The sequence below is a fragment of the Magallana gigas genome, chromosome 7 (assembly GCF_963853765.1).
Source record: "Magallana gigas chromosome 7, xbMagGiga1.1, whole genome shotgun sequence".
Classification (NCBI taxonomy): Eukaryota; Metazoa; Mollusca; class Bivalvia; order Ostreida; family Ostreidae; genus Magallana; species Magallana gigas.
This window is the reverse complement of record NC_088859.1, coordinates 13,474,738-13,500,366: the sequence shown is the minus strand read 5'-3', so window position 1 is coordinate 13,500,366 and position 25,629 is coordinate 13,474,738. Positions and strand designations below refer to the sequence as shown.

General features: G+C 33.7%; 1 protein-coding gene and 1 long non-coding RNA gene across 8 annotated transcripts in view; both read right to left on the bottom strand.

The window, feature by feature from the left end:
• Positions 1-25,629, bottom strand: part of LOC136270243 (uncharacterized) — a 36,231-nt gene that overhangs the window by 8,224 nt on the left and 2,378 nt on the right. The window lies entirely within an intron of this gene.
• On the bottom strand, positions 2,788-24,263 carry LOC105335103 (protein FAM135A). Of its 7 annotated transcripts, none has more exons than XM_034457390.2 (24): positions 24,137-24,263; positions 20,159-20,238; positions 19,958-20,037; positions 19,629-19,768; positions 18,980-19,050; positions 18,510-18,686; positions 18,059-18,085; positions 15,160-15,262; positions 14,766-14,913; positions 14,396-14,445; positions 13,795-13,950; positions 13,609-13,682; positions 13,161-13,321; positions 12,528-12,635; positions 10,937-10,957; positions 8,413-9,676; positions 7,222-7,281; positions 6,919-7,025; positions 6,053-6,144; positions 5,871-5,965; positions 5,588-5,739; positions 5,091-5,201; positions 4,408-4,524; positions 2,788-4,078 (listed from the first exon to the last, which is right to left on the bottom strand). In XM_034457390.2, the coding sequence occupies exons 2-24, from the start codon at positions 20,233-20,235 to the stop codon at positions 3,873-3,875; spliced, it is 3,597 nt and encodes a 1,198-aa protein (XP_034313281.2). In that variant the 5' UTR covers positions 20,236-20,238; positions 24,137-24,263; the 3' UTR covers positions 2,788-3,872. The 7 variants fall into 7 exon arrangements, with proteins under 7 accessions (XP_034313281.2, XP_065923341.1, XP_065923346.1 ...); XM_066067269.1 differs by lacking the exon at positions 18,059-18,085 and adding an exon at positions 16,789-16,836; XM_066067274.1 differs by lacking the exon at positions 18,059-18,085 and adding an exon at positions 16,789-16,836 and having other exon boundaries at positions 8,776-9,676.

Sequence of the window (25,629 nt, the reverse complement as noted above, 5' to 3'; positions counted from 1 at the left end):
AAAAAATAACCCTGTAGCTACATATTTTTAGGTTTAATTAATATAATAATTCTGGAAGACCTAATCATTAAAATATTTCATGTTTTCGGCAGATTGTTTTTAATTAAAATTGAAGCCGCTCGTGTAAACATGTAACTCTATAGAGAATATCTATGAATGAGCTGTAATCTTTTAAAGGAATAAATTAATATAAGATGGTCGGTGTAACGAACAATTTTGACCCGGGGGTCATTATTTCAACGTTGAATATTGAAACCAAAGGTATTGAATAAAGAGCCTAGTCTGTTGAAAATTGAAACCGGTTCTAAATTCAATTGTTGTTTGTTGTTAAATTTGGAACCGGTTTCATAATCAAAATTCTACGATGTGGGTCAATTTGTATCTTTTGACAACAGTTTTGGTCAGTCTTTCGCGTGGACGAGTCAATTCAAGAAATGTTTAAAAACAATTTTGGTCCACACATGTACAAGATGGTCGGACACTCCCCTTAAATTAATTTTAAGAAAACTGTACACGCACCCGGACTTTCTCACAGGCTTTGGCGTATTATATTGAGTATGACTTCGTACTAAACGGAGTACGTCTTCGTACTATACCGAGCATGTCTTCAACATACGGACATCGTGCTAGTTCATGATAAATCCTTGGAGATTGTCTGAACACCTTGGAATTGTATTGAGAGCTAAAGAAAATCTCGCGATAAATGTAAAAGAGTTGCTCTTGCGTTCCAACAATAAATACGATTAATTAGTATGATCGAACTTTTGCCCAAGTGTCTAAAACAAATGTGTATCGGGGGTTTGTTTGGGCTGATCGATCAGCGCATTTTCCTGCAATTCTCTCTCTCTCTCTCTCTCTCTCTCTCTCTCTCTCTCTCTCTCTCTCTCTCTAACTAGCCTTTACATAAATGTTTACCGATTTTGTTACGCTTACACATCCAACAACTGAAACGGTAATTGTTAACTGCAGACAAGAAAACTGTGTTCTTAGTTTGCTTTTTTCCTCAATATATTTATTAAAATGTGTAATAGTATAATTATGCGATTTTTCAGATCAAATTTTTTTCTACATGAACAATATACATATTCTCTAGTGTCTAAAAATGTGATCAACCAAAAAAACCAAAAACAATATAGATCCAGGCAAACTGTAACATTGCACAAACTTATGAGTTATGCAAAAATCTCTCTCACTCCAAAAGATAAGCAATAAATAGTAGAGTGAACAAAAGCCTATCTTATACAAGAGCTTTAAACAAAGATTTTTGGTGTGAAGGTTTAGTAGAAAAAATGTGCATTTTCTTTCAATAGGAAAATATAGGTTATATATTAATAGAAAACAAAAAAAGTACATGGAATGTTCCATTCGCACCCACAACACAATAAAATAACAAAGAATATCTGATATGATAGCGATGGACTTTGTGACGGCTCGAAAAAAAGTTGTGCATAAAAAATGGACTTATAAAGGACATTTTTAAAGAATGACAAAAAATTCCTGAATTGACAATAAAAAAATCAAAATGGATAACACAAATGTACATTACTTACATATCCCAGTATATCTCTACAGATGTACACGTACATTTCATCCAAGAACATCCAAATGCCTTGCATTGCCAGTTATAATTAATATCTCTATGTACAATCATTAATTTGTTGTACATACCTATAAAAATAAACAGTACCAAAATCCCAAAGATACACAAATAAATATAGCAGATTTCGATCACTCAAATTGCAAGTCTATACACATAATATTACGGCTATATAATCACAACTGGTGGTACATATCACAGGCTTGACACGAAACTCACTGCAAATTTTTTTTTACGTCTTTTATAAGACAAAAACACTTAATTTTATACAACAATGCAATTCCACTTTCAGCACTAAATGCCCCTTAGTTCCCCTGGACTAGAACATATATACAATGCCATAGAAGTCCCATCTGATCAGGTTATTGTGAAAATACTGTCCATGAAGAATGGAGATTAGCTAAGCTTGTGACCCTTGCATGCAGTTAGACACTTATTAGACTTTGCAGAACATGGCAAAAAAAAACAAATTTATATGCCCCTTAACTCAAAAACTTTACAGTTTTAAAAACTGTATAAAAATTTATTTTTTAAATACATATTTTTATAAATTGTGCAATTCCTAATGTTTGAAACAAACCATAGTAAGTTCAAAAATCAAAATTTACAATGCCTGAATTACATGCAATATGGTTCAAATACCACTACACATTGAATAAAGTTTCAACCCCATATTGAGCAAAACTTGCATCTAAAATATATATATGTAGCATATGTGTCATTCATAAACAGACTGTAAAAGACAGACATTTTGTTGATTCCAATAATGGGTATGCATGTCCCATTTAGATAATTATGCAGTTAAGGCACATTGCACAATAGAATGTATGGGCATGTATGTCTGATGATATTAATTTCATATGTAAAATATTGCAAAAATAAATAGTGTCACTTTTATTAACAAGTGAATTTGAATAACTGTATTTGTATGTTTTACATATATCAATGTTTGCAACAATGATCAAAATGTTTTATATTAAAGCTGATGAAAAACATATGTACCAGTAGTTCATATGATTTGCTATATTGAATTTTGTAACTGTGTCTGAAATAAAACCCAATGAATACAGGATTTAAAAAAATATACCTATATATGTATTCAGATATTTAAAAAATTTGAATGGCTTTCTATTCCTTAGTAATTTATATGTGAATAAATACACAAAAGATGTTTATTTTGAAAAAAAAAATTTGAAATGACCTTGTGTGAAACAAAATGATAAAAACCAATTTTCTTTGAAATGCACAGACCCTTAGCTAGTGCTGCATACGCTTATAACCTGCTGATTTTTTTTCTCTCATAAATAATTCGTGCCCCATCCAGATTGGCTCCTTCATTCTTATATAAAAGAAATCTCATCAAGTACATGAATGCAAACACATGTTCACATACAGTACCATACTGTAAATTCCTAATTAAACGTGAGGTTTTAATATTCGCGATAAATAGCCTGTCTCTCGAATTTTAAAATCTCGCTTTTAATTTTGGGACACATTTCTGCATTCGCGATTTTATGTTCTTGCGATTTGATGGTAAATCGTTGAATCGCGGAATTAAGTACTCGCATAAAAAAAGGAATCTACAGTATTTGTTTCACTCCAAAATAAAAAGAGTTTCACTTTCTCATTGGCAGACAGAAAATAATTAATATATTCTTGAAACATAAAAAAGTTCAATGAGTTTTTAGTCATTGAGTCTAGGGGAGAATGACAAATTAAAAGTATGATAATAGTAAACTTTAAAACTCTGTGTTTACACTTTACACTCGGACATACTATTGGCGTATACATACATTCCATAATACAGTTATACTGTTTCTAGAATACTAGAGATACCAGACTTTACTGATGGTTAGAAAATCATATCACTGTAAACTGCAAATCATTGTCAAAATGTACAATATCTCATATTATTCTTTGTTACCTTTAGAACCATTGTAATAATTCATACTGAATCAATATCTATACCATCCTTATAGATGTACACAAAATATGCAAACAAACACTTAACATGACACAAACACACCAGAAACCTCATATGTTTAGTTATAGAATAATACTTGAATTGTTTCGTTTTTCATTAAGTAAATTTTAGAAAGAAAAAAAATTGAAGCTGAAAAGCTATGTAACATCAATAAAATTGGCGCAAATATGAAAAATATTCATATCACAGACATAAATACAAAATTCTGGGACTTGAGTAACAGTGTTTCTATTCAAATAATGCACAGAAACTTAATTAAAATCAAAAGATTAATTGAAATCAACACAGCATTCATTTGAAATATCTTAAACCAGCAACAGTCAGGAACTTCTCTATAAATAGTTCTGAGTCGAGAACGGCAATGTGAGCTGCACGTCCAATGATTGTGTTGGCAGTGTTCGGTAGAGCATGAAATACGTCGTAGCGGACCAGTTTACACCTGGGGCTATTGACTACTGGGGTCAAGATGTTGGCCACCATTTCACTATATATTGCACCTAAATAAAGGTCAGAGTCATTTAGTTAATCCAATGGAAAGCAAAAGGATTCAAGAGTCTGACATTCTTCTTCCAATTACAATATTTTAATAAAAGTTGGTTTCAAAATTTTAATCTTAACATTTCAACTTTTTTGTTTTACAATTCTTACTGAATCAATTTCACATATTACTGATCTAATTCACATTTAGCTGATTAATAAAGAATAAAATAAGTCAATAAATAAAAATTGTTGATAAGGCAGTCAAAGCCAATCAAATTATTGCATTGAACCAGGGTTTGTTTAACAGACATAGTTGATTTCAAACATTTTTATTAAGAAAACATACCCATTACAGAACTATCTCGTTGAGCTGACTTGCACATCTCGATTCTTGACGAATGGTACGGAACATAACGGTCCTGAGATGATCCAACTAATAGGACATGGCGGAACAACTCTAAACCTGTGAAGATAGTATGCCATCAAATTTGTTATTGATATAATAACGGCCTCAGGGAGATTGAAAGACGAGTTCATCCAGGCACTGATTAATTATCAGAATGAATGCAACATCTTAAACCTACATGTATATAAATAGCTAGTGGTATTAACTCTATGAATTCAATCAATCATATGAAAACTACCGTTTTAAAAAGAATTAAATTCACAACATTAAGAAACATTATCAAACCATTTTGAACTTGAGTTGCTCTACTCTGCATTATGTATTCACAATGAAATGGTAACGTACAATTTGAACAATGCCAAAAATACAATTGCAGTTTATCATGCCATGATCTCTGAAAAATGCTGATTACTGCTCCAACAAATTCTACTCAATATTTGATTACTTACCCAAAACACACCGAAGAGACTAAGTATGCTGTGATATCACATGACCTATTTTAATGAATGGTCACATGACCTCATTTCAATGACCGATTTCACACGACCTGATTTAAGTGACCAATGTAACATGACCTCATTTCAATGACAAATGTCACATGACCTAGTTTCTTTGACCCTGACCTTGTTTTTGGCTGAGTTTGTACAGGAAGGTTTGGCGGGGATCTTGGTGATCTTTGAGTGACAGCTGCAGCAGAGACCCGGACTTTTTCCACTTCTGCATAAACCACATCCCTGAAAAAAAAATAACATCACTTGGTTAATTTATTTAGGTGAAAAGTTTTTAAATACTAGGACGATAATTTTGTTGCATCTATACTTAGGCCATCCAACACGCAAAAGTATTTTCCTTTTTCAAATCATTATCTAACCACTCCATTCATGCTTTAATTCGCCATATATACATTTTCATTGAAGTTAAGTTATCTGACAAACATCTGAACTGCAAAAAACTACTAAACAGTTGCCTTCTGACATATCTTGCATGATAGTTTTAGTTCGCTAAAAAGAATTAAATCAGCCATTAAAATTGATTGTTTTTGTAGCTCAAGTCTCTCATACATACTTTAGACCTCCAAATCAACAGACTACCTTCACTGCCCTCATTGAGTGAGACTCACCCATGTTAACCAGCCCGCTGTTGTTGTACAGAGTCCCCAGGTGAGGCCCAGAGAGGGACAGGAATGTATACAGTTTAGGAATCAGGTGACTAAGCTTGGGTAGAGTTATCACAGATCGTATAATCAGGTTTCCGAGAGAATGTCCGACAAAACTGGAACAAACAACACTTCAATCAGAATACATACATGTATACACTGAAGAATGATTTGTTTCTTTCTCTATTCTCCTTTTTTGAAATATATTATGTTTGCAGAAGTCAAAATTCGTTTCTGTATCATTTACCTTACTCGTGTTGGTGTAAACCCGTATAATTCGATAAAACTATTAATCTCATTGGCTAGTCGATCAGTCATCAAATCAAAGTCAGCAAAAGTATCCTACAAACATTAAAAGAATCAACAATGTACTGTATGGACACACTTGTATACAGAGCTTTCATTTGATTGGCTACGACCTGCACCCACCTGGTTACGCTCCGACATCAAGAATTCTATTCTATGACCTGGCAATGCCATTTCTATGTACGTCCTTACTAATCTTAAATCAGCACTATTTCCTAAAACAAATGAATATATATATGAATATGTATAAATACAATACAGCAAACTGGCCCTAATACTGTTACAAGTAGCCTAAATTGATAGTGATGGCACTGGCTTTGTCAGCCATTAATCTATCCTCTAGGAATGCATATCTATCAAACTCTCTCCAGGGCTCATCTTAAAATTTCTGGCTAACTTTTTGATAGCAATAAAGCTATTTGAAAACATTTTTTATCTGTTGCTAAAGATTGCCATTATTAAATACAAGATTGACATTACATAATCATCTATTCATGCAGTATCAATATTTTTAAAAGTCTTTAGAAGAAATTCAGCAAAGTATCTGCATTCATTTCATTTGGAAAAGAAATCAGTTCCATCAATAATTTACAGACATTTACAGACATTATAAATCAATGGAGATCCTATAGATTTCACAAATCTTGGAGTCTAATCCTAGCCATGTAATCTGTGAACACATATTATTGAATGTGCCCCATCCTTACCAACTAATCCATGAACACACACCACTAAATGTACCCCATCCAAGTTCTTACCATCTAATCCATGAACACACACCACTAAATGTACCCCATCCAAGTCCTTACCATCTAATCCATGAACACACACTACTAAATGTACCCCATTCTTAACCATCTTATCCATGAACACACACCACTAAATGTACCAAATCTTACCATCTAATCCATGAACACACACCACTAAATGTACCCAAATCTTACCATCTAATCCATGAACACACACCACTAAATGTACCCAAATCTTACCATCTAATCCATGAACACACACCACTAAATGTACCCCATCCCCATCGTCTCCACTCTCCTCATTGACATGAAAGTACGGGTGCACTGATGCCAGGGATGAAAACTCACTATAAGACATAGAAGACAGTTATAACAATTAACATCTGTTTACAGTTTATAACTGTGTGGATGTATAGTAAAACACTAATATAGAAAAGCAACAGGAACAAGCAATTTCTATTCATTTAAAATTGTATGATCCAAAATTTTAAAATACAATTTTTAAAGATGATGGAGACAAAAGTAATTTGGCTGCCAGCATACCTGTAGAGTTGTCCATGATACTGCATCTCTGTTTTCAGCTGTTCTCTTAACTTGACAAAACTGCAACACAATAGCTCCCATCATAAACATAATCCATGAAGGAACAAATCAAGTCATTTTCATAGATGGTAAGCATACCGTGCTGTAAAACCAAACTCAAGCAACTGCAAGGAAAACTTGCTGCAGTATAAATAAGTGCATTTTGCTGTACCAAGGAAAAAGACATAAATTTTCAGTAAAGAAATTATTTTTTTCCAAATTACAAGAAAGTGTATAAAATCTGACTTCTAAAGACACCACATTTTCAATGTATAAGAAAATTGTTTAATATTACATCAGCAAATAAAAAAGAGAAAGGCCTTTTTATTCTTCATGCTTTGATTTAAACCTTTAGGGATTACAACAATATTACCAAAAGGAAAAGATTCAGAGAAATAAGGATTTATAAATGCACACAAGTAGAGTTCACTTAGAGAGCCATGCTTGAATAGGAAACCTTTGAACCAGTTATTATCTCAAATAAATGTACCAATACAGGTACCAGTACTTATCATCTCACATATATCATGCCACTATATTATTCTCCTTGTAGAATCTATATTCATCTATATCCTCATTGACTTCATTCTATGAGAGCCAGGAGATGCTTGCACGGATTTAAAGATGGGAATGAAAAGTGGGGACCAGCCACCTGCAGTGCTCTTGGAATTACAAAGAAACTGCACAATGAGATGCAATGACGACATGAGGGGTGGGAAAACTGTAGGATCAGGTGAAGCAAATGGAAAAATAGGGAGAATTTGGAGAAGTTAGTACAGGCAAATGTTAAGCTTTTAAAAATGCTTGGATCACCAATATTTGTTTGCTGTATTTCTCTCAAAAATTCCATATACAATAATCAAATAGGTGCATATCTTTAACATAGTATACAGTGTTTATAACTATATTGTTAGGAAACATTAAGAACTATTCAATTTTTGTGCTACCTTCTGAATTCTAATTGTGAGTTAAAACTAAATTAATTAAACATTGCAAGAAAAAGTTCTTGCAGAAAGTATATGCATATATTGAAAAGCAAGCTTATTAAGAGAAATACTACAGATAACTCCATAGACATTAGAAAAGTTAGCATGCAGAAGTTTAAAAGAAGACAAAACCAAATATTGGTGATCACAGGCCATTGAGTTGTACCTTAGAGTACTGTGGCCGATCTGAGTGACCAGCTTGGGTCTATCGTGATCCGAGTATTTGGAAAGTTCAGGATATGAGAATGAGGATGACACTCGAGTTTTGTGGCTGCTATATGCCGACTCGGAATCATGGGATTGCATTGAATCTGGGGGTGATGAGACCCTATCAATGCTGGATATAAGATTGGTATCACTGGCTGCTCGATGTTGAAATAATGATTTCTCCTTCAATTTACCTTCAACAGACATCATCTTACCCAATGGCCTTTTAGACGGGCTACCACCATGTGGCCCTATTGAAGACTTGGGAATTCTGTCATATTCTTGCTTAAGAAATTCTATGACTGTTAACTTTTTGTCATACCCTGGTTCCTCATGATTCGATCCCTGAACGACGATGCCACTATCCCTTGAAAGACTTTGGGTATATCTGTTCGAACCGTTGACCGCTTTGTTGCCTGGTGGTGACACTTCCTTCTGCGGTGAATTAGGCTCCTCCCCATCCTTATGTGTATCTACCACAGCATCATGACCATTAGGCACATGTCTATCGTCATCACTCACATTATCATTGTTTTTCTCCTTTTTATTTACGTACCACTCTTCGTCTTCATGTGCCTCCACTGGTAAATGGTCATTAACAGTGCACTTAACATCGTTAAGTCCAAGTTTCTCCATCACCTGCTCCTCACTGAGGAGACTTGAGGTCTCTTCCCCTGAATTTAAATTAGAATCACTCTTTATTCCTGAATCCCTATCATCTGACTTCCCATCTCCTCCCAAACTCTCCGACGTGAGATCATTTTTGGAGTCTTTCCCATGAGGCCTGAGATCGTCCTGAATCTGTTGGAGTTCTTTAGCAAGCAGAGCAGACTTCACTTGTCTCCGTCTGCTGTAGGGAGATTCTACAAAGTCTGGTAGAGAGGTGATGCTAGTTCTACTCCAGGAATTCCTAACAAACAGGGATGGCATAGAAGAGGAGGATGAAAGGTGATCCATTTTGTGCGCTTCATCACACAGAGTCCCGAGCTCCACCGAGTGATCCACCACAGACCCCGGCGAGTCTGACCCAGTTTCCTTTTTCCTGTAGCCAATCAGAGCACAGTCTTTGTGGGCGTCTTTCTGCGTCAGGGCGTCGACCTCTGACATGGAGTATGAGGAGGGCCTCTTAAAGGCGTCGGGACGGATGCTCTTGATCAGTTTCTTCTTCTGCTTCTGTTTGGAGTCCCCTGGTTTGGCAAACTTTTCTCTCCCTTTCTGTCTCTCTGTAAACATGAAGTAAGAATACAATCAATGAAACAATGCAGCATTTGTTCTAGTACATTACATTTAATTTAAAAAAGAAAAACACGGATTCAATTTCTCTCTTTTTCTCTCTATTGGGTACTTGCATTTATATTAAACCAATATTTTCCACTCATCCTTAGAATTTGTAACATGTGTCTACTTCATTAAAATAAAAAGGTTACAACTCAATTCAATGTTTAAACAATGGTGGCAAAAGATGTCTAATATTTGCAAAAGGATTAAATGTGTACACCTAGTACATGTACACATAGGGAGCAAGTAAAACTTTACACACAGTAATAAACTTCTAACCTGAGCTACAGCTATCTAGCAGTGTATACAACAACAGGCCCATGGGCCTTCGTTGCCACATTCCTATGGGATTGTGGGATCACTGACCATAAATGGGATTATGGGATTGGTGACCATGAATGAGATTATGGGATCAGGTACCTTATAGAAACTACTGGCATGTAAGAGAAGAATTTTAAAGTCAATGTAGCATGTTTCATCCAAATCTTTACTAACATTTATTAATTAATTTTGTTATTTTAGTTTTAATTATGCATCCATTTTGATAAAAGATTACCAACTGGGAGAGAATTTTTTTTTTAAGTGCAATTTCATAATTCAGCTGGTAAAGGCCAAGCAGTGCTTGCTTGTTATGATTAAGTGCACAGTCTCAAAAATGTCCTAATGTAGATCTGGATAAGACAGTTATATACTTTGCTTTATACAGCCCTTTCCTGACACCCAAAGTTTTTCCCATGGGCATGAATTATACATATCTGAGTACTTTTCCAAGTATTATAGTTTGATTAACTTTGAACACTGCACTATTTCAAGCAGTTTTCTGCTCCTATCCCTGTGCAATATAGGGCAAAACAGAGATTTACAAAATATATTCTTCTAGTATTCCAAAGTGTTCCTATTTTACATGTAAAATTAATTTTGGTTGTAGATTTGTCTTGTAGCTTCCATATTGTTAATATTCTTAGACAGTTCACAATTGATGGATGATGGATGAATAGCAGACAAAGAAAGCAAGTCGGAGTCACAATCACACGACTTGGTAACTCAGGTGACCTAAAATTGCCTGCCTAAGTCTATGATTAAAAAGAAAATGAAATATATATGTACTCTATTGACTCATTTACACTGGCTTTAAAGCTTCTCTAGATCAGCGAGGTAATCTGACACTTGTCAAGCATTTGTTGCCAAGCATTGCTTCCACTAACCTGTTGTTGCAAAATTCTCCTCTGTTAATGGAAGGCAAAAATAGAAGGAAAATACAATTGTAATATCTCTTTTAACAATCAACTAAAGATATTGTTGCCCTTTCACTGCTTATTAATTATCACATAAATCCCCAAATTTTACAAATTCAATTCTATATTACATACACATGCTCCACGAAGTAAAGGTAAGAAAAAAAAACCCTCAGACAATCACAGCATGCACATTCAGGCATTCTCTCCATTATGCAAAGAGTGTGTGGTGATTGTGAACCCACAACTACACAGTGGACCACTACATCTTAATGGTGACCATTATCACAAGACTTATACTGAGAAAAAGCCCAATTTACTTAATAATTCTTAAGATTTGTATCAAAGTCGTCCTATGTTTCTTTGGGACAGCTACTTTTTTTTTTTAAACAGACTGACATTTTTAAAAAAATCAAAGAAAAAGCTCTTATACCCAATCCTCTCACATTGCTTGACAATGCTACAAATAATAAGTGGCAATGTATGCATTAAATACACAAAATAATTTAATTAAGGGCTTACTTGCAAAAAATCATCAGATCAAACTTCCAGCATAATTATATGGACATCTATTTCTTTATCTTTAAAGATAAAGATTTGCTAACAAATTGTTCAACACTATATTCAATTGCCCAAAACTTGAAGTTCAAAAGGGCCAAAATTCCCAGAAAAAAATTGGAATCAGTAGTTCTTGGTAAACTGCACATCTGCACATTGCGTCCTAAACACCTACAAAGTTTTTGATATTCTGATCGACAGTGTAAGAGTAGTTTCACTTACAAACTGTTCAATAACATATTCAATATAAGGTCAAAATTCCAAGTTCAAAAAGCAGAAATTCCAAATAATAAACTGGAATTGGAATACGCATATCTACACATTGTGTCCTAGATACCTATACATAGCTTTACACTATTCCATGCAACAGTGAAAGAGGAGTTGTCCTTATATAAAAAAATAAGAATGACAAACTGACTGACAGACAAACGGATGTGTCAAAACATTTTACCCCTTGAGCTTTATTTAAAATGGGGTAAAATAACAGTTTTCATAACCAAAAAAAGGCAAAAATACAATTTTTATTTCCATCAAGAAATGAAAAATTCTCAAATACCAATCCTGCATTATATTCTTCTATATTCTTTGCTTTACCAGAATTGCTTTTTCCTTTCCTAAACTTAAATTGCTGATAGATTTGTAAAATTCCTTTGACACAGCATTAATGCAAGTCTAAAGACCTGCCTTAATCTATAAACTTAATCACGACTGAGTGACAGTCAAGCATTCTAAAAATGTGAAAATAGTGTACCTGGTGCTTTCTTAATTAAAAATTACAGGTAAATTTTCTCCTTCTAAAAATGAACTATCACTATCAACATATAAATACATGGGTAAGATTTAGTCACACACATAAGGCAGTGAAACAGCACAAAACAAAACAACAGACAACAACACCAACAACAGAAGGAAAATAAAACTAGGATGCATGCATGTTATTCTTGGGAGAGGCAGTTACCATAGTAACCAAAGCAAACAATAGATCCACTTCCTGTTTACTCACCGACCAATCGCACTTCCCCTAAGTCGACAGCCATATTGGTGTCAACTGAGTCGTGCGATGGCGTAGGCACCTGAAAAAGTTCCACAATGGAACGCGCCGAGGGGGGATCTAAGGATTAACAGATAACATGTTATGGGCGTGGATGTAACAATATGAGTGGTGGCAATGCGGTTTACATAAAATGCAAAATAAAAACCAAAAAAAGCTGCAGATTTCTCTTCTTTTTTTTCTTTTTTTTTTTTTTACATATATATCCATTCAAAAATCTACAGAAATTCATACTGCTATAGTCGAAATAAAATTTTCATGATATAAACAAATAGAAAAGATTCTAAAACTATGCGTTGATGTTCATTATGAAAAGGATGATTCTCAAGTCAAAATAAAAAATTTCATGATGTGAATAAATTAAAAAGAACTTAGAGATATTGGTGTTTGTTGTGAAAAGGATGATAAAATTTAATCACTATTCAGTATTCTCTGACAGAATTAAATAAACAATAGCAGTCTTGTGTAGCTAATTCAGGATTTTAACAAAATTCATGAACAAGGAACAAAAAACAAATACGTTAGAAACATATAATGCAGTTAGTAGTAAATGTGAGCGTGTTATTGCTGCGCTGTGATACACACCTGATGTCGGGGGAGCATGGTCACAGTAAATGTCCTCAAAGATGATTGGTAGGGAGGTGTAGTCCCCGTCCAGCTCGACACACTCCACCCTCAGGGGTGGCAGACTCTGCATGCAGCCCGAACTCTTCACGATGTTGGCAAACTCTGCATGTCCATGAAAACTGATAAACACAGAAAACCATTTAAACTTAATGCACATGCATGAACTCACAATGTACAAATTTTAATTTAATTTTTGATACCCCCGAAAAAGAAAAGGGGGGGGGGGTGATGATCAAGATGTGCTTCTGACACATAAATGACCCAAAACTAAACATGTATCAACTTTTTTAAAAGAGGCACACATGTTCCTCAACCATGAAATACTACTTCCAACATGCAACATTTGATATCAACAATTCATTTGACCAGTTTTTGTCTCCAAACCTATGATTTCCAAACATAATACCTTGGTTCATAACAAGACAAGCACTCTGGTTTGGCGTACTCGTGGGTGAAAAAGGCCTCCGCCAATCTCTTCACCTACAATCAACAACAACAAATCCAGTATCAGTATTTAGTTGTTTTGACCGATATGGAAAAGAGATTTTTTTTTAAAATCCTTCAGGGACGACAGAGATTCCTATAAACATACTCTTCCAGTGTGATGTTCTTGAGCTAGCTGTACCAAGACATTCTTGTCAAGGGAGACAACTTCTATGAACTGGGTCCACAGGATGACGTTCTCGGCACACAGCTGTGTGATATCCGTGGTGGCGGTCTGTAGGAGATCCTCTTCATTCTCAAAGTTCTACAACACAGTTAAAATACTAAATCATACATTAGTTCTATTACTTTTGAACCTTATTTTCAATTTTGTTGAGAGGAAAAAGTTTAATTTGGGTTGGATGCGACCCTCTGCTTTTACTAACACATGAATTATGATATTCTCTTTTCTTCTTTTTTATACATAATTATAACAGTGTCTGAAATACAAATCTCTATTATATTTTTATGTTATATTGAATATATTTCCCTATACATGTATTCATTTTTTTAATTCCATCCTATCAAATCAAAGATAAACAGTGTAATGACACAAATGCCCGCCACCACACAAGCTTTCAGAGAAGTGCTTGTCTGAGGAAATAACACAGGAAACAACACTGTGAATCAATCAGGTCAGCTACATACTTGAAAATAAAAATCATCTGTTTCATGGATGAAGTAAACACACTGCTGAAACATTCCTTTACCTGTAAGTGGTTCACAACAGTCTCTAGTCGCTTGTGACAGTCTTTGGTATCTAATAAATATCAACCAATTAAAATTAAGAAGTTTCAATGATTAAAATACACTTGCATTTTACAGGTCAATAGGAACGGTGAGGTATCATAACATTTTCAAACACTAAATAGTCATTAACATTTAAGGTGGCCTATTCTCATAGATTGTCAATTTTCAAAAAGATCCTTTGGATGTAAATTCCTGAATGGAATAAAGAGAAATTCATGAAAATTAAGCCCTTGCAAAATCTAATGAATTGAAAGTTAATTTAACTAAATTTAAAACAATGAGGCAGATCATTGAAAAAGTTATAAAGTAAATACACAAATAAATACAAACCTAAAGAAAAATCTGTTCCTGGCATCTGTGTTAGGAAGTTGGTAAACATCGTTTGTAAACTCTCGTATGATGACAGCAAGATTTTACACAAGCGGCGATGAATGTTCATTGCATAGTGCAACTTCTTGTCAAAATTATTGATGGGCTCCTATAAAAAGAACAAGTTCTTAACATCAGTTACATAATTGTGGTTAACTGAGAGAGAGAGAGAGAGAGAGAGAGAGAGAGAGGAGACAGACACACACACACACACACATACAAAGGAGAGAGATATAGAGAGAGAGAGAGGCACACAAACAGACAGACAGACACAGAGATAGACAGACACAGAGATAGACAGACAGAGACAGACAGAGAGAGCAAGCACTGTCCCAGATACAGACACTGGCCGTACCCCTGACACTGTTCGCGTTCCGAAGTAGACGGACTCCAGGGTGGACTGCTGCTGATCAGGGCTCTGTTTGTTGGACCAGGCTGACTTGGGGGGCTTAGGGACACTGAAATCAGAACGGAGAAGGAAAGTTACACAACAGTTTACTCACCTGAGATCACTCAATTCAACAAAGATACAAGTTATCCTGGACACTGTAACAACCAATCAAAATCAAACAAGGTGATGGATAAAATATGAAACTTTTAATTTTAACCTTAAATATTTCAAAACAATCATTTTGTGAAATATGACAACCTTTTTAAAAATAAGTCTACTAAAATTAATCTTACAAAAATCTTATTAATATTCATACTGGTATACGTCACAACTACAGATATGATAAATGTACACTTTGTGCTTATAGATATTCATCTGCGGAAAAAATAAATAGTTGTTTCATATATCAAGAGTTACATGGGCCATAGTGCTTAACTAAATATAAGGCTGTTATTCTTTCTTATTATATTACTGTACATAATAAGTAAACATGGATATAATATATAATATATGGCAGCCAATATTTTTTAGTTAAATTGACAAATTTAAAAAAAAAAAAAAAAAAAATGCTTTTTAATATGATAAATCAGATATTTGAGAGGATGTAAACTTCTTAGGATTAGTTCAATATTTACATATCGAAAAAATTTATCACAGATTTTGAAATGATGGTCGTAGGACAGAGAGGCAGTGATAACAACTCAGGATCTCACTGTCAACCATAATCAATAACTGGGATCTTCAGAATATTAAGTGTATACATCTTGACTACTACCATAGTTTTAATGATGAATCACCTTTATAAAGGTTTTAATCACTATTATATAACATCTTATCTCTCAACAATATACAGTCATAGAAACAATATAAACCTTAATAATCTCAAACTACACCAAACATCTGCCTACCAGTATATATAGATTCCTTGATCTTGTTAATAAGTGACCCAAATCTGTCAATTGATACAGATTTTCATCTTTAATTCCTAATAACATGAGTTTGCACATTTTCATCTTAAGTCTTGAACAATAATCCCCATGTTTCTTGTGGTAGATGATCTGTAGTTACAGTAATCATCAAAGTCGCCACACCCACAGTTTCTGTCATTGCCCTTCTTAACTGACCCTCATCACAACATGCAACCTCTGTATCGCCAGGGACGTACATGCAAAAACACCGTCCAATGACGGGTCAACAACCTGATCCTTGTTAGCTTGTTTTAACTCCTCGTCATATCAGATTACACCACCCCCGAAACATCCACGTAATATTGATTCCTTGTATGTGAACCCTGCTTTTTGTTTATTAGTCCAAAGAAAATCATTTTCTCAACCACTTGGGTTTAATCATTTGAACCCTGCTTTTTGTTTATCAGTCCAAAGAAAACCATGTTTTCTCTGGGTTTATACATTTGATACCTTATTATGCATGAATTTCAGGTTTTTTTTTTTAAAATAGTTACTACTTATCACAGAGTTCACATACAATGGTTATACATTCACTTTGAAAATTATAAAAATTACTATAATATGCAGAATATTCCTGACTAGATATGGATATGAATTATCAGTAACAGTTGCTCCAATGTCTTACACAACTTTTGTTTTCTTCCCTCGTACACTCCATCTCCTTCGCAAGTATCTAGGTTGTACAGATCAAAAACACATACATTCAACAATTCTAAGTCTCTTTCATCAATATTCTGAACAAGAGTCATAGAAAAGTAAATTGCAGATTGAAAAAAATCTTAAGGTCAAGATCTAGAAAATGAAAGGTGCCTACAGCTTTATGAAATTCAAGATACAAAATCTTTTAATGGTGCTTCATACCAATAGCTTTGTTTGATAAGGTGTATCAGGGCTTACCCGGTAATTAAAATTTGGGTAAACACATGAAAAATCAAATTTTAGACTGTCATTTTCTATGTAATATGTAGGAAATAAGTAAATTATCAATCAGTTTTGTCCATATTTGAGTAATGAGATATATCTAGAATGCCTACAGTCTCTCCAAAAATGGCATTAAAGAAGCTCTAGACCTCTTCTTTAAAATGATGTCAAATTTAATATAGGGATCAGGATTACTTTTTCTTGACCTCAAACTGAAAACCCATCAAGATATATCAGAGGCTAATAATGATTTTTAAACTCCAAATACAGATTTTAAATAAACTGTGTTACCTCATTTTGAGAAAGAGGCTTTGCAGCAATGAGACATTAAATAAAAACCATCAAATCCTAATTCTGATAATTTTGACAATGTCCTTCTGATGATGCAATTTACAACAAAAAAATTTAAGTCCTCCCATCATGGCTACCAATTTTGATTGGGTGATGAGATAAATTAATGCCTATGCAACAGAAAACTGATCATACCACCATACTGATTTTGTAAAAAAAACCAAAAAACTGTCATTCAGTTTAAAATTTTGTCTCAGTTTCAATTCACTCTTATCGCTTATTGGACAGCATAAATAAATAAAATGTATCATGACAAATGAAAAAAGAAAAAGAAAGATCAAATCAATTAAAATTGAAACAAATATTAGACTATGTAGAAGATTTTGATGAATGGAATTATATTACTTTTTTCTTAAATAAAAACCCAATGAACACTAACATTTCAGAACTATTGGGGTTATGGTGCGGGTTGACAGAAAGTAAAAATTTCAATAAGTAGAATTCCAGTGAATGGGGTGACATGCAAGGAAAATTATTCTCAGAGTGCTCATAAAGTTACCAACATTTACACATCACATAAAAAATTCAATTTAATTAAAAAAAGGGGAATCATTTTTAATATGTGGGGTTTTTTTTAAAAACAATGACAGGTGAGCAAATAATAAAAAACAACACTTTGTCACCTGTTAGCAGGCTTCAAATCCCAAAATCTGAAAGTCAATGCACTCAATTGATTCTAATTTTTATCTTTCTTTTGTTGCTAAATCAGCATGAAAATTTCATACATTCAACTATAATTGCTACCGTTAAATTAGAATCTGCACAGCAAAGAGGTACCAATATCCTCATCATATACCGTAATGTTTATTAGATCCTCATCATATAATGTTTATTAGCTATATCAATCCTAGAAATAAAACGTGTTGTGACAAAAATTCCAATTATCATCTAAAAAATTCATTTTTAAGTTGTCCAACAAAACTAATTTGTTCATTTGACATTCTCTAGCTACTATATTTCAGCTACCTGGAAAACTAATTTGTTTGACTGACAAGTCCTTCTTCAAATACACCTGACTATCCATCAAATATCTTTACACCTAGAATTATTTCTGAAACAGTCCCTGACACCTACCTGATGTATGGCTGATGTATGGCTATCAGGCTTCCGTGGACCACCACCTCTACAGCACACAGGTGGAAGTAGTCAAACAGCACGGGGACGTAGTGGTGCAGCCCCTTGGTGGCGCTGAAGTGGAGCTGGAGAGTCCGCGAACTCACATTCTCCATCTTGTCCTGTAGTCCTTGAGGACTGGAGGAGAATAAAGAAAAAGATGAAAATCTTACCCACCCGCTCCCTCTACCCCTATCCGTAATAATTCTCTCTTTGTAAATATCATACAATTTAGAAATACATGTAAATGAACATTCTTCCATCAATAAAGAAAAGTAATTAATATACATGTAAAAAAAAAAAAAGATATCTATTGTCTAAATATGAGTAGGAAATACATTTGAAGACCTTTTTTTTAAATGATGCAACATTTTTTTAAATCATATCTTCAAACAAATATCCTTGCTCATCTTGATTAAATCACTACCAACCCTCCATCTTCCTCAGAAAACCAAAGCTCCAAGACAACTTGTATATCCGCTTTGTCCAGACAATCCTCTATCTACAGAGGAAATAACGACTTTAGGACAATGTCAAAAGAACATGAGCACACGAACGTAATATGAATGATGGGCAACGTTTGAATAAATGATTTTTAGACAGACAGGTAAATGTTTTCTTTACAATAAATTGTCTCATCAAATGTCAAATAAAATTTCTCGGACATCACTGCATAATATTAAACAATTATCTTATCGACATATTAAACACGACAAATACCGTTTTTCATTTTTAAGTAATTGGAATGAGAAAATCAATTTATTTTCACTTTAAAATCGATTTATTTTCCCTTTAAAATCTTGCATTATACTGTAGATTCCTTATTTTATGCAAGTACTTCATTCCACAATTCCATCAATTCACACCAAATCGTGAGAATATAAAATCGCAAACGTCAAATTGTTAGCATAGTTTCATTTACTTTACAAAGTTCCGAAAAAATAAAGTGAGATTTTAAAATCCACAAGATGCGTTTCTTGCAATTTTATGTGAATATTAGTTCCTTACGTTTAATTAGAATTCTACAGTATTTTAGAGAACCTATAAAGATTTATTTTTTTTCAGCTTTAACTCCTCTACCTTATTAGCATCCACCAAGGTATGGAGTCTGTACATGACAAGGTCATTGATGGCCACATCTTCATTTCTGTACAGAATCTGGAATGTTTTGCTTATAGCTGTGCCATTTACAACGCAGGAAGGTAGTACGTAGCTTTCATCTATTAACAAATGAAAAATTTAACAGAACTATAATACAAGCTCTTGCATCTTTGTATAACAGATGTAATATGAACATCATGCATTTTATTTAAATTGTTTATTGATGCATTTAAATTCATACTTCAATGGTTATGTGTACCGTACATATTTCCTTTACCATACAATCAATGCACATATAAACCCATTACCTGAAGCTTTTGGCAACGTAACTTCAATTTTAGCAGGCAATTTTGGGGAAGTCTTTAGTGTGGCTCGCACTTGATAATACCTGAGCAATAGGAAAAATTGAGAAGAAAAATTGATTATTTCATTTAACAAAGCACAATATAAGCAAATTTATGACCCAAAAGAGCACAATACATTGTATAAGCGCACAAAAAACAACTCACCCTCGCTGAAACAAGTCCACATTAAAAAACTTGTTGAATTCTATGGAGAACTCGAGTGTGGCTTGCAGCTCACACATTCTCTGTAAAATAAAACACTCCATGAACAACCCTCTCAATCTATTCACATTTCTCTCTATAAATTACAAATACTGTCTCTTGACAGAAAAAAAAGAAGGATTATCTCCAACTTGTTAAAACTGTCACTGTATAAGCTCAATCCATATCTAACATCTATGTAGACTTCCAAGTATCACCTTCATATGATGTGAAGCAGACTTCAGAAATTAAACAGGTCAATAAATATTCAGAGCACTGTAGGTTTGGTTAATACGTCAACATCAATCAAACAATAATTATTGCTGCAGAAATGACTGCAAGTCATTATGCAACTGTATTTTTTTTCTCTCTCTCACAAACTAGTATCATACTCTTGAAGTCAAAATGAAAATATGAGACCTTTTAAGAAATAGGGGAAGTTAAAATCAATATGGTTTCTGGTATTTAGAGCATCACTTTGATAAACTTGTAGCAATGGTTGACAATAATGTCTTTGAAGCCTGCAATTGAACTCAAATCCAAAATTACCAATTTATAGAGTAGAACTATTTTCATTCAATGTTCAAAGCCTCTAAACATTTTTAAAAGACTTTAATGATTGTACATTTCGTTTACATCAAATACATTTACTATCCTCCAGAGATTAAAAGTTAAAACAATCAAAAATGAACATATTTGCTAGCTATGCATATATACGCATTCATGTTACAGAAACTGAAAATTCTGGAGAGCAGTGGGAAAGTATAAATTGAAACTAATTGAAACATCATAACACACCGTGTACATACGTCACATACTAATATCGCAATGCTCTCCTTGCTAATGTGTCATTTACCACCATCCCTTACTTTGGAAAAAAAAAATTGTATATTGCAAGCAAATATAGGAAGCCTAAAGTATCAAAAATCAATCAACGTTTGTGACAATAACAATTCCTCATATGTCTAGCACCTCACTCTGACAGCTTTTCCTGGAACAAACGTGACTATTAAACTCATCAGATGATTGTGCTACCCTATAGGTATATAAAAGTTCTAATGAGAATCCTTCCTCTAAGGAACCTGTAACCTTTTTAGAAATAATTAAAGGACACTTTCACATACTAGTACCTTTAGTGGCACAGTTCTAGTCATTTTAAGTTAAGTTACAGTAACAAGGAAGCAATATGTGACTCTTTAATATTCCTTGGCTCACATTAAGCACCTATGCCTTCATATCACTCTTTGATATATTTAACACCTATTTCTCTGAACCAAAAGTGGGTTAAATCTGCAACATATCCTATGCTGGGGTTACTGTGACATTGGGTCTCTTTTTACATGTACCTTCAACTTTTTATCGATAAACCTTTCCTCCTCTAATTTCCTACTGAGTAAACGATATGGACATTGTGTGCAGCCTACCTCATCTACTAGTCTATAGTTAACTGTCTTTCATATCCAACTACTTCTCCAGTTATCTTAATACTTTTTTCAAAAGCCCACCCCCCTCCCCCCCACCACCATTTTACTTATGATTCCCATGCCCTTGCACTGAACAGTAGGGTCTACTTGTTAACAAAATTAAAATGAGAAATAAATCAAGCTTATGTTTCATCAGAAGTTCAAAAGTCAAGGCTATGCACGATAAAAACCAATACATTTATAAATACATATGTGTACCGTACATACATGTATTTGACTGTCAAAATTTGACAGTATGCAAAAGAAATTAAAAAACCTGATGAGCCTATGTACATGCCGTACTTTTTTTCCCCCAAAATCAAGAAGGTATTCTATTTCTATAATACACTTGATGTACATATGAAAAAATATAAAGTTTTACATTTAAGAGGCCCATGGGCTACATCACTCATATGAGCAACAATAGCCATGAAAAAATCAGCTTTATGGGGTCATATTCAAAATATCTGAACAATGTAGTAAATAAGATCCTGTATAAAGAGATATAAAAAAAATTTCTAAATATTTTCATGATGTCATGAGGTAGGGTGTGGCCACAATGGGTTCAACTTTTTACATAGGAATATATAGAGAAAAATCTTCTTTCAAAAAACCAATTGGCCACACAACCTGTAATTTGTGTGGAAGCATCCTCGGGTATTGAGGATTCATGTTTGTTTAAATCAGGACGCCCGAAATTTCGGTGGGGCCACAATGGCGGGTCAATTTTTTTACATAAAAATATATAGAGAAAAATCTTTAAAAATCTTCTCAAAAACTAAAACTTGTGTAGAAGCATCCTTAGGAAGTATAATTTCAAGTTTGTTCAAACAATGATCTCTGAGGGTATAATTAGGCCACAATGGGGTTGAAAATCATGTTACATTGGAAATCAATTTGGTTATTTCATTGGAAATCAATTGGATTATTCTCAAAAACTCAAATGTTATATAATAACATATAGTAATACTTACAAGCAAGCGTCTTAATTGACTTTTGTTATTTCTCAGTTGTTAGACTGTGGCCCCTGGGCAATTCTAGGTCCACAAAAGGGGTAACGAATATTTGCCAGTATTGAATCATTTTTAGAAAAATTATTGGTGAAAAACGAAGTTAAAGTTTTAAAAAATCCAAGCTAGGTAATTTTAATACAGAAATAAAAATTCTATCAGTGTGTGGAGTTGTTTGACATTTGCACGATTATTTACCGAATTATTTACAAATTAAAAAGGTGACCCAGATATGAACTGCCGGAATTGCAATTAAGGCAGAAAAAAACGAAAGTGTGAAAACAATTAAACCTAACTATGAAAATAAGTTTGTTATTGAACCCTTTTTAGTGGATAATTAGTAATTGTATTCCATTTAATGAGATTATGCATCATATCAAATAATAATTGAGCTTTGAATAAAATTACGACTTTAGATAGAACCACATGTAGTTTTCCTAGTGTCGGAAGTATTATTTGGCTAGATATATTGATAGATATACGGGCAAAACAATGGCAAATGGCAACTACTTATCATTAATTACTACAGTGTATTATAAAGTGTTTTCATGAAAATTCAATTTCATAAAGTAACGCAAAATGAAAAATGTGCAAGTTCAGTTTCAATTTGACAGGAAAATGGTACAATAAAAATAACGATCATATTATTTGTTGAAATAACATATTTCCACAATTATTTTTCCTTCTTCATTAATAAGTCTATTGACTTGTACCTCAAGTGCATTTTTTAAATTAATCCGCCCCAAAATATTCTGTCAGAAGTGATAGAGGGCACTTGATTCGATACTGGAAAACGTATTCAAAACTAGGAAAATGGAGGGGGTGTTGAAATTACTATCTCTGTAATTCATCCTTTATATTTTCGGAAGTTTGATACTACAGTTTAGAAGGACAAAGAAACGTGATTTAAACAAAAAATAAAAACATTTGGAATTCTGATAAAAATAGTCGCATGCACGACGAAACCGCATACTGGTTCGTTACTGGTAAAACGACTGTATATATATTGCTTAAGGCAAAGCTTGTGACAGTTTCAGAAGACAGGTGTCATTTCTTACATCTTTGATCCTAGATGCCATTACAGGGGAATAGGATGTAATGTGTTAAATTGAGAACCACAGTCTTAACATTCGTTCAAAGCAACTGTTCTAATAAGTATGAGTTTTATCACAAATACAACACCAATTCAGCAAGAAATGTTATGAACAGATGAACGAACGTGGATGATGGTTTTTGAAACACACAAATGTACTAGATTGACCGACTTAAAAAACGCAAGTTTAACAGCCAGCAGTTGCCTTATTTTCATATCAACAAGCAAACTAAACTAGGTATTAGTTTGACAGCACCTGAGGATACTTCAGCTGTAGCCTACTTGTTGACAAAGTGGTTACTATATTAGGTTTGACCCATTTCACCAGTATTAAGGGCGTCATTCAACAACTATAAACAATCTCATATCAACTTACTACTGTTTAAAGAAACTCTCTCAAAGTTTAACTCCTGATCTTGCATTTATGAAATGTCAACTATGTTTTTAATCACTTCGTAACAACATATCTGCACTTCCTCCATACGCATGCGTCATAAGGGTTGACATTCTGAATGTCGATCCCAATCTAAAATCGTACCAAAGGCCTTGAGGAGTACAAAGCTAACATACCACATACTTCGTTAAAACCAAGAGAAAACATAGTAAAAACAGGGACATATATAATATCTATATAGTATATACGTCCCTGGTAAAAAAAAAAAAAGCCAGAAGTGATGGCTTAAAAAATTATTCAGGTCCTTATGAACACTCGTGATGTTTTCTTCCAGTAATTTACATGAAATGATTGACTTGCCGCGGGTGTGTAACAGAACAACGTGTCGAGATAGCCTCGGATATCATATGTTCTCGAAGACAAAATTATAAAAACTAATGCATGTTTCAGTAAATTACAATAAGTTTCACATCTGGCACTACATAATAGTATGCTGTGTATAATACTTTTATTTTAATATTTATGTACGCAACATGCAATTTGAATTAGGAACACAGACTTGCTTAATTTACATAACCCATTTTATAAACCTGAAAGGGGGTAGGTTGGCTCCCTAGTGGTCACTTGGCAAAAATGTTCGTTTATCCATTCAATAAAATGTTACCTATCACAATAGCATTTGAGTTGCTCTTGCCAGCTTACCCACCTCCCCAAACTATGCCTTTATATATATGCAGACAACTGTATATGGGCATAATGAATAGTTTGAAAGTTACATGCACTTTGCTGCATTTTGTAGTACTTACATGTACTAGTACTTCATATTATCTCTACTTGAACCAAACACCTTTAAAAAATTCAACAAACTATCCAAAAGTTCCCAGTTATCTTAAAATAATTAAATTTGATGTACTGTCAGCATATATGCATGGTTCATTGTACGAAGATGCTGAGTAATCCCAGACCGGGGAAGACAAAACCAGCACATGGGGTAAACACACCGAAATATTCGAGAGACAAAAAGTGGCCATAATAATCCATTTTTTTTTTTTGGCAAATAGCTGGGATGTTTGATATTGAGCAAATACTAGTAAAGGAAAACCAAGCAGAATCTAGAGGAAAACAAAAATGGAAAAGAGTCCACTGAAATTGATGAACTTAAAATGAAATAAATTTATACACGGTGCTGTTATTAAAATAGTTAGAAGGTTATAATTAAAAGTTACAAACATTCTTTACTGTACCCCCCCCCCCAATGACCCCTACTGTATCTTGTAACTACGTCTATTCGAGACAAGTAGAATCCTTTTCTAAAACGTAAGGCTTTTTTAAACCGCTTTCCATTTTAAATGGCGTGATTTATTGAAACCATGAAACTGTTTTAAAAATACCCCGCATATTAAACATGATAAGGTGCCTCACTACACCTTGAAATAGTTTCTCTAATCGGCAGAAAATTACTTGATTATGATAGA

Coding starts and splice junctions, on each gene's coding strand:
- LOC105335103 (XM_066067269.1), bottom strand. CDS start 20,235: ATGTGTGAGCTGCAAGCCACACTCGAGTTCTCCATAGAATTCAACAAG. Junction 15,263..16,788: donor GGGAAGAAAACAAAAGTTGT/GTAAGACATTGG, acceptor TTCTGATTTCAG/TGTCCCTAAGCCCCCCAAGT. Junction 4,525..5,090: donor CAAACTCAGCCAAAAACAAG/GTCAGGGTCAAA, acceptor CTATCTTCACAG/GTTTAGAGTTGTTCCGCCAT.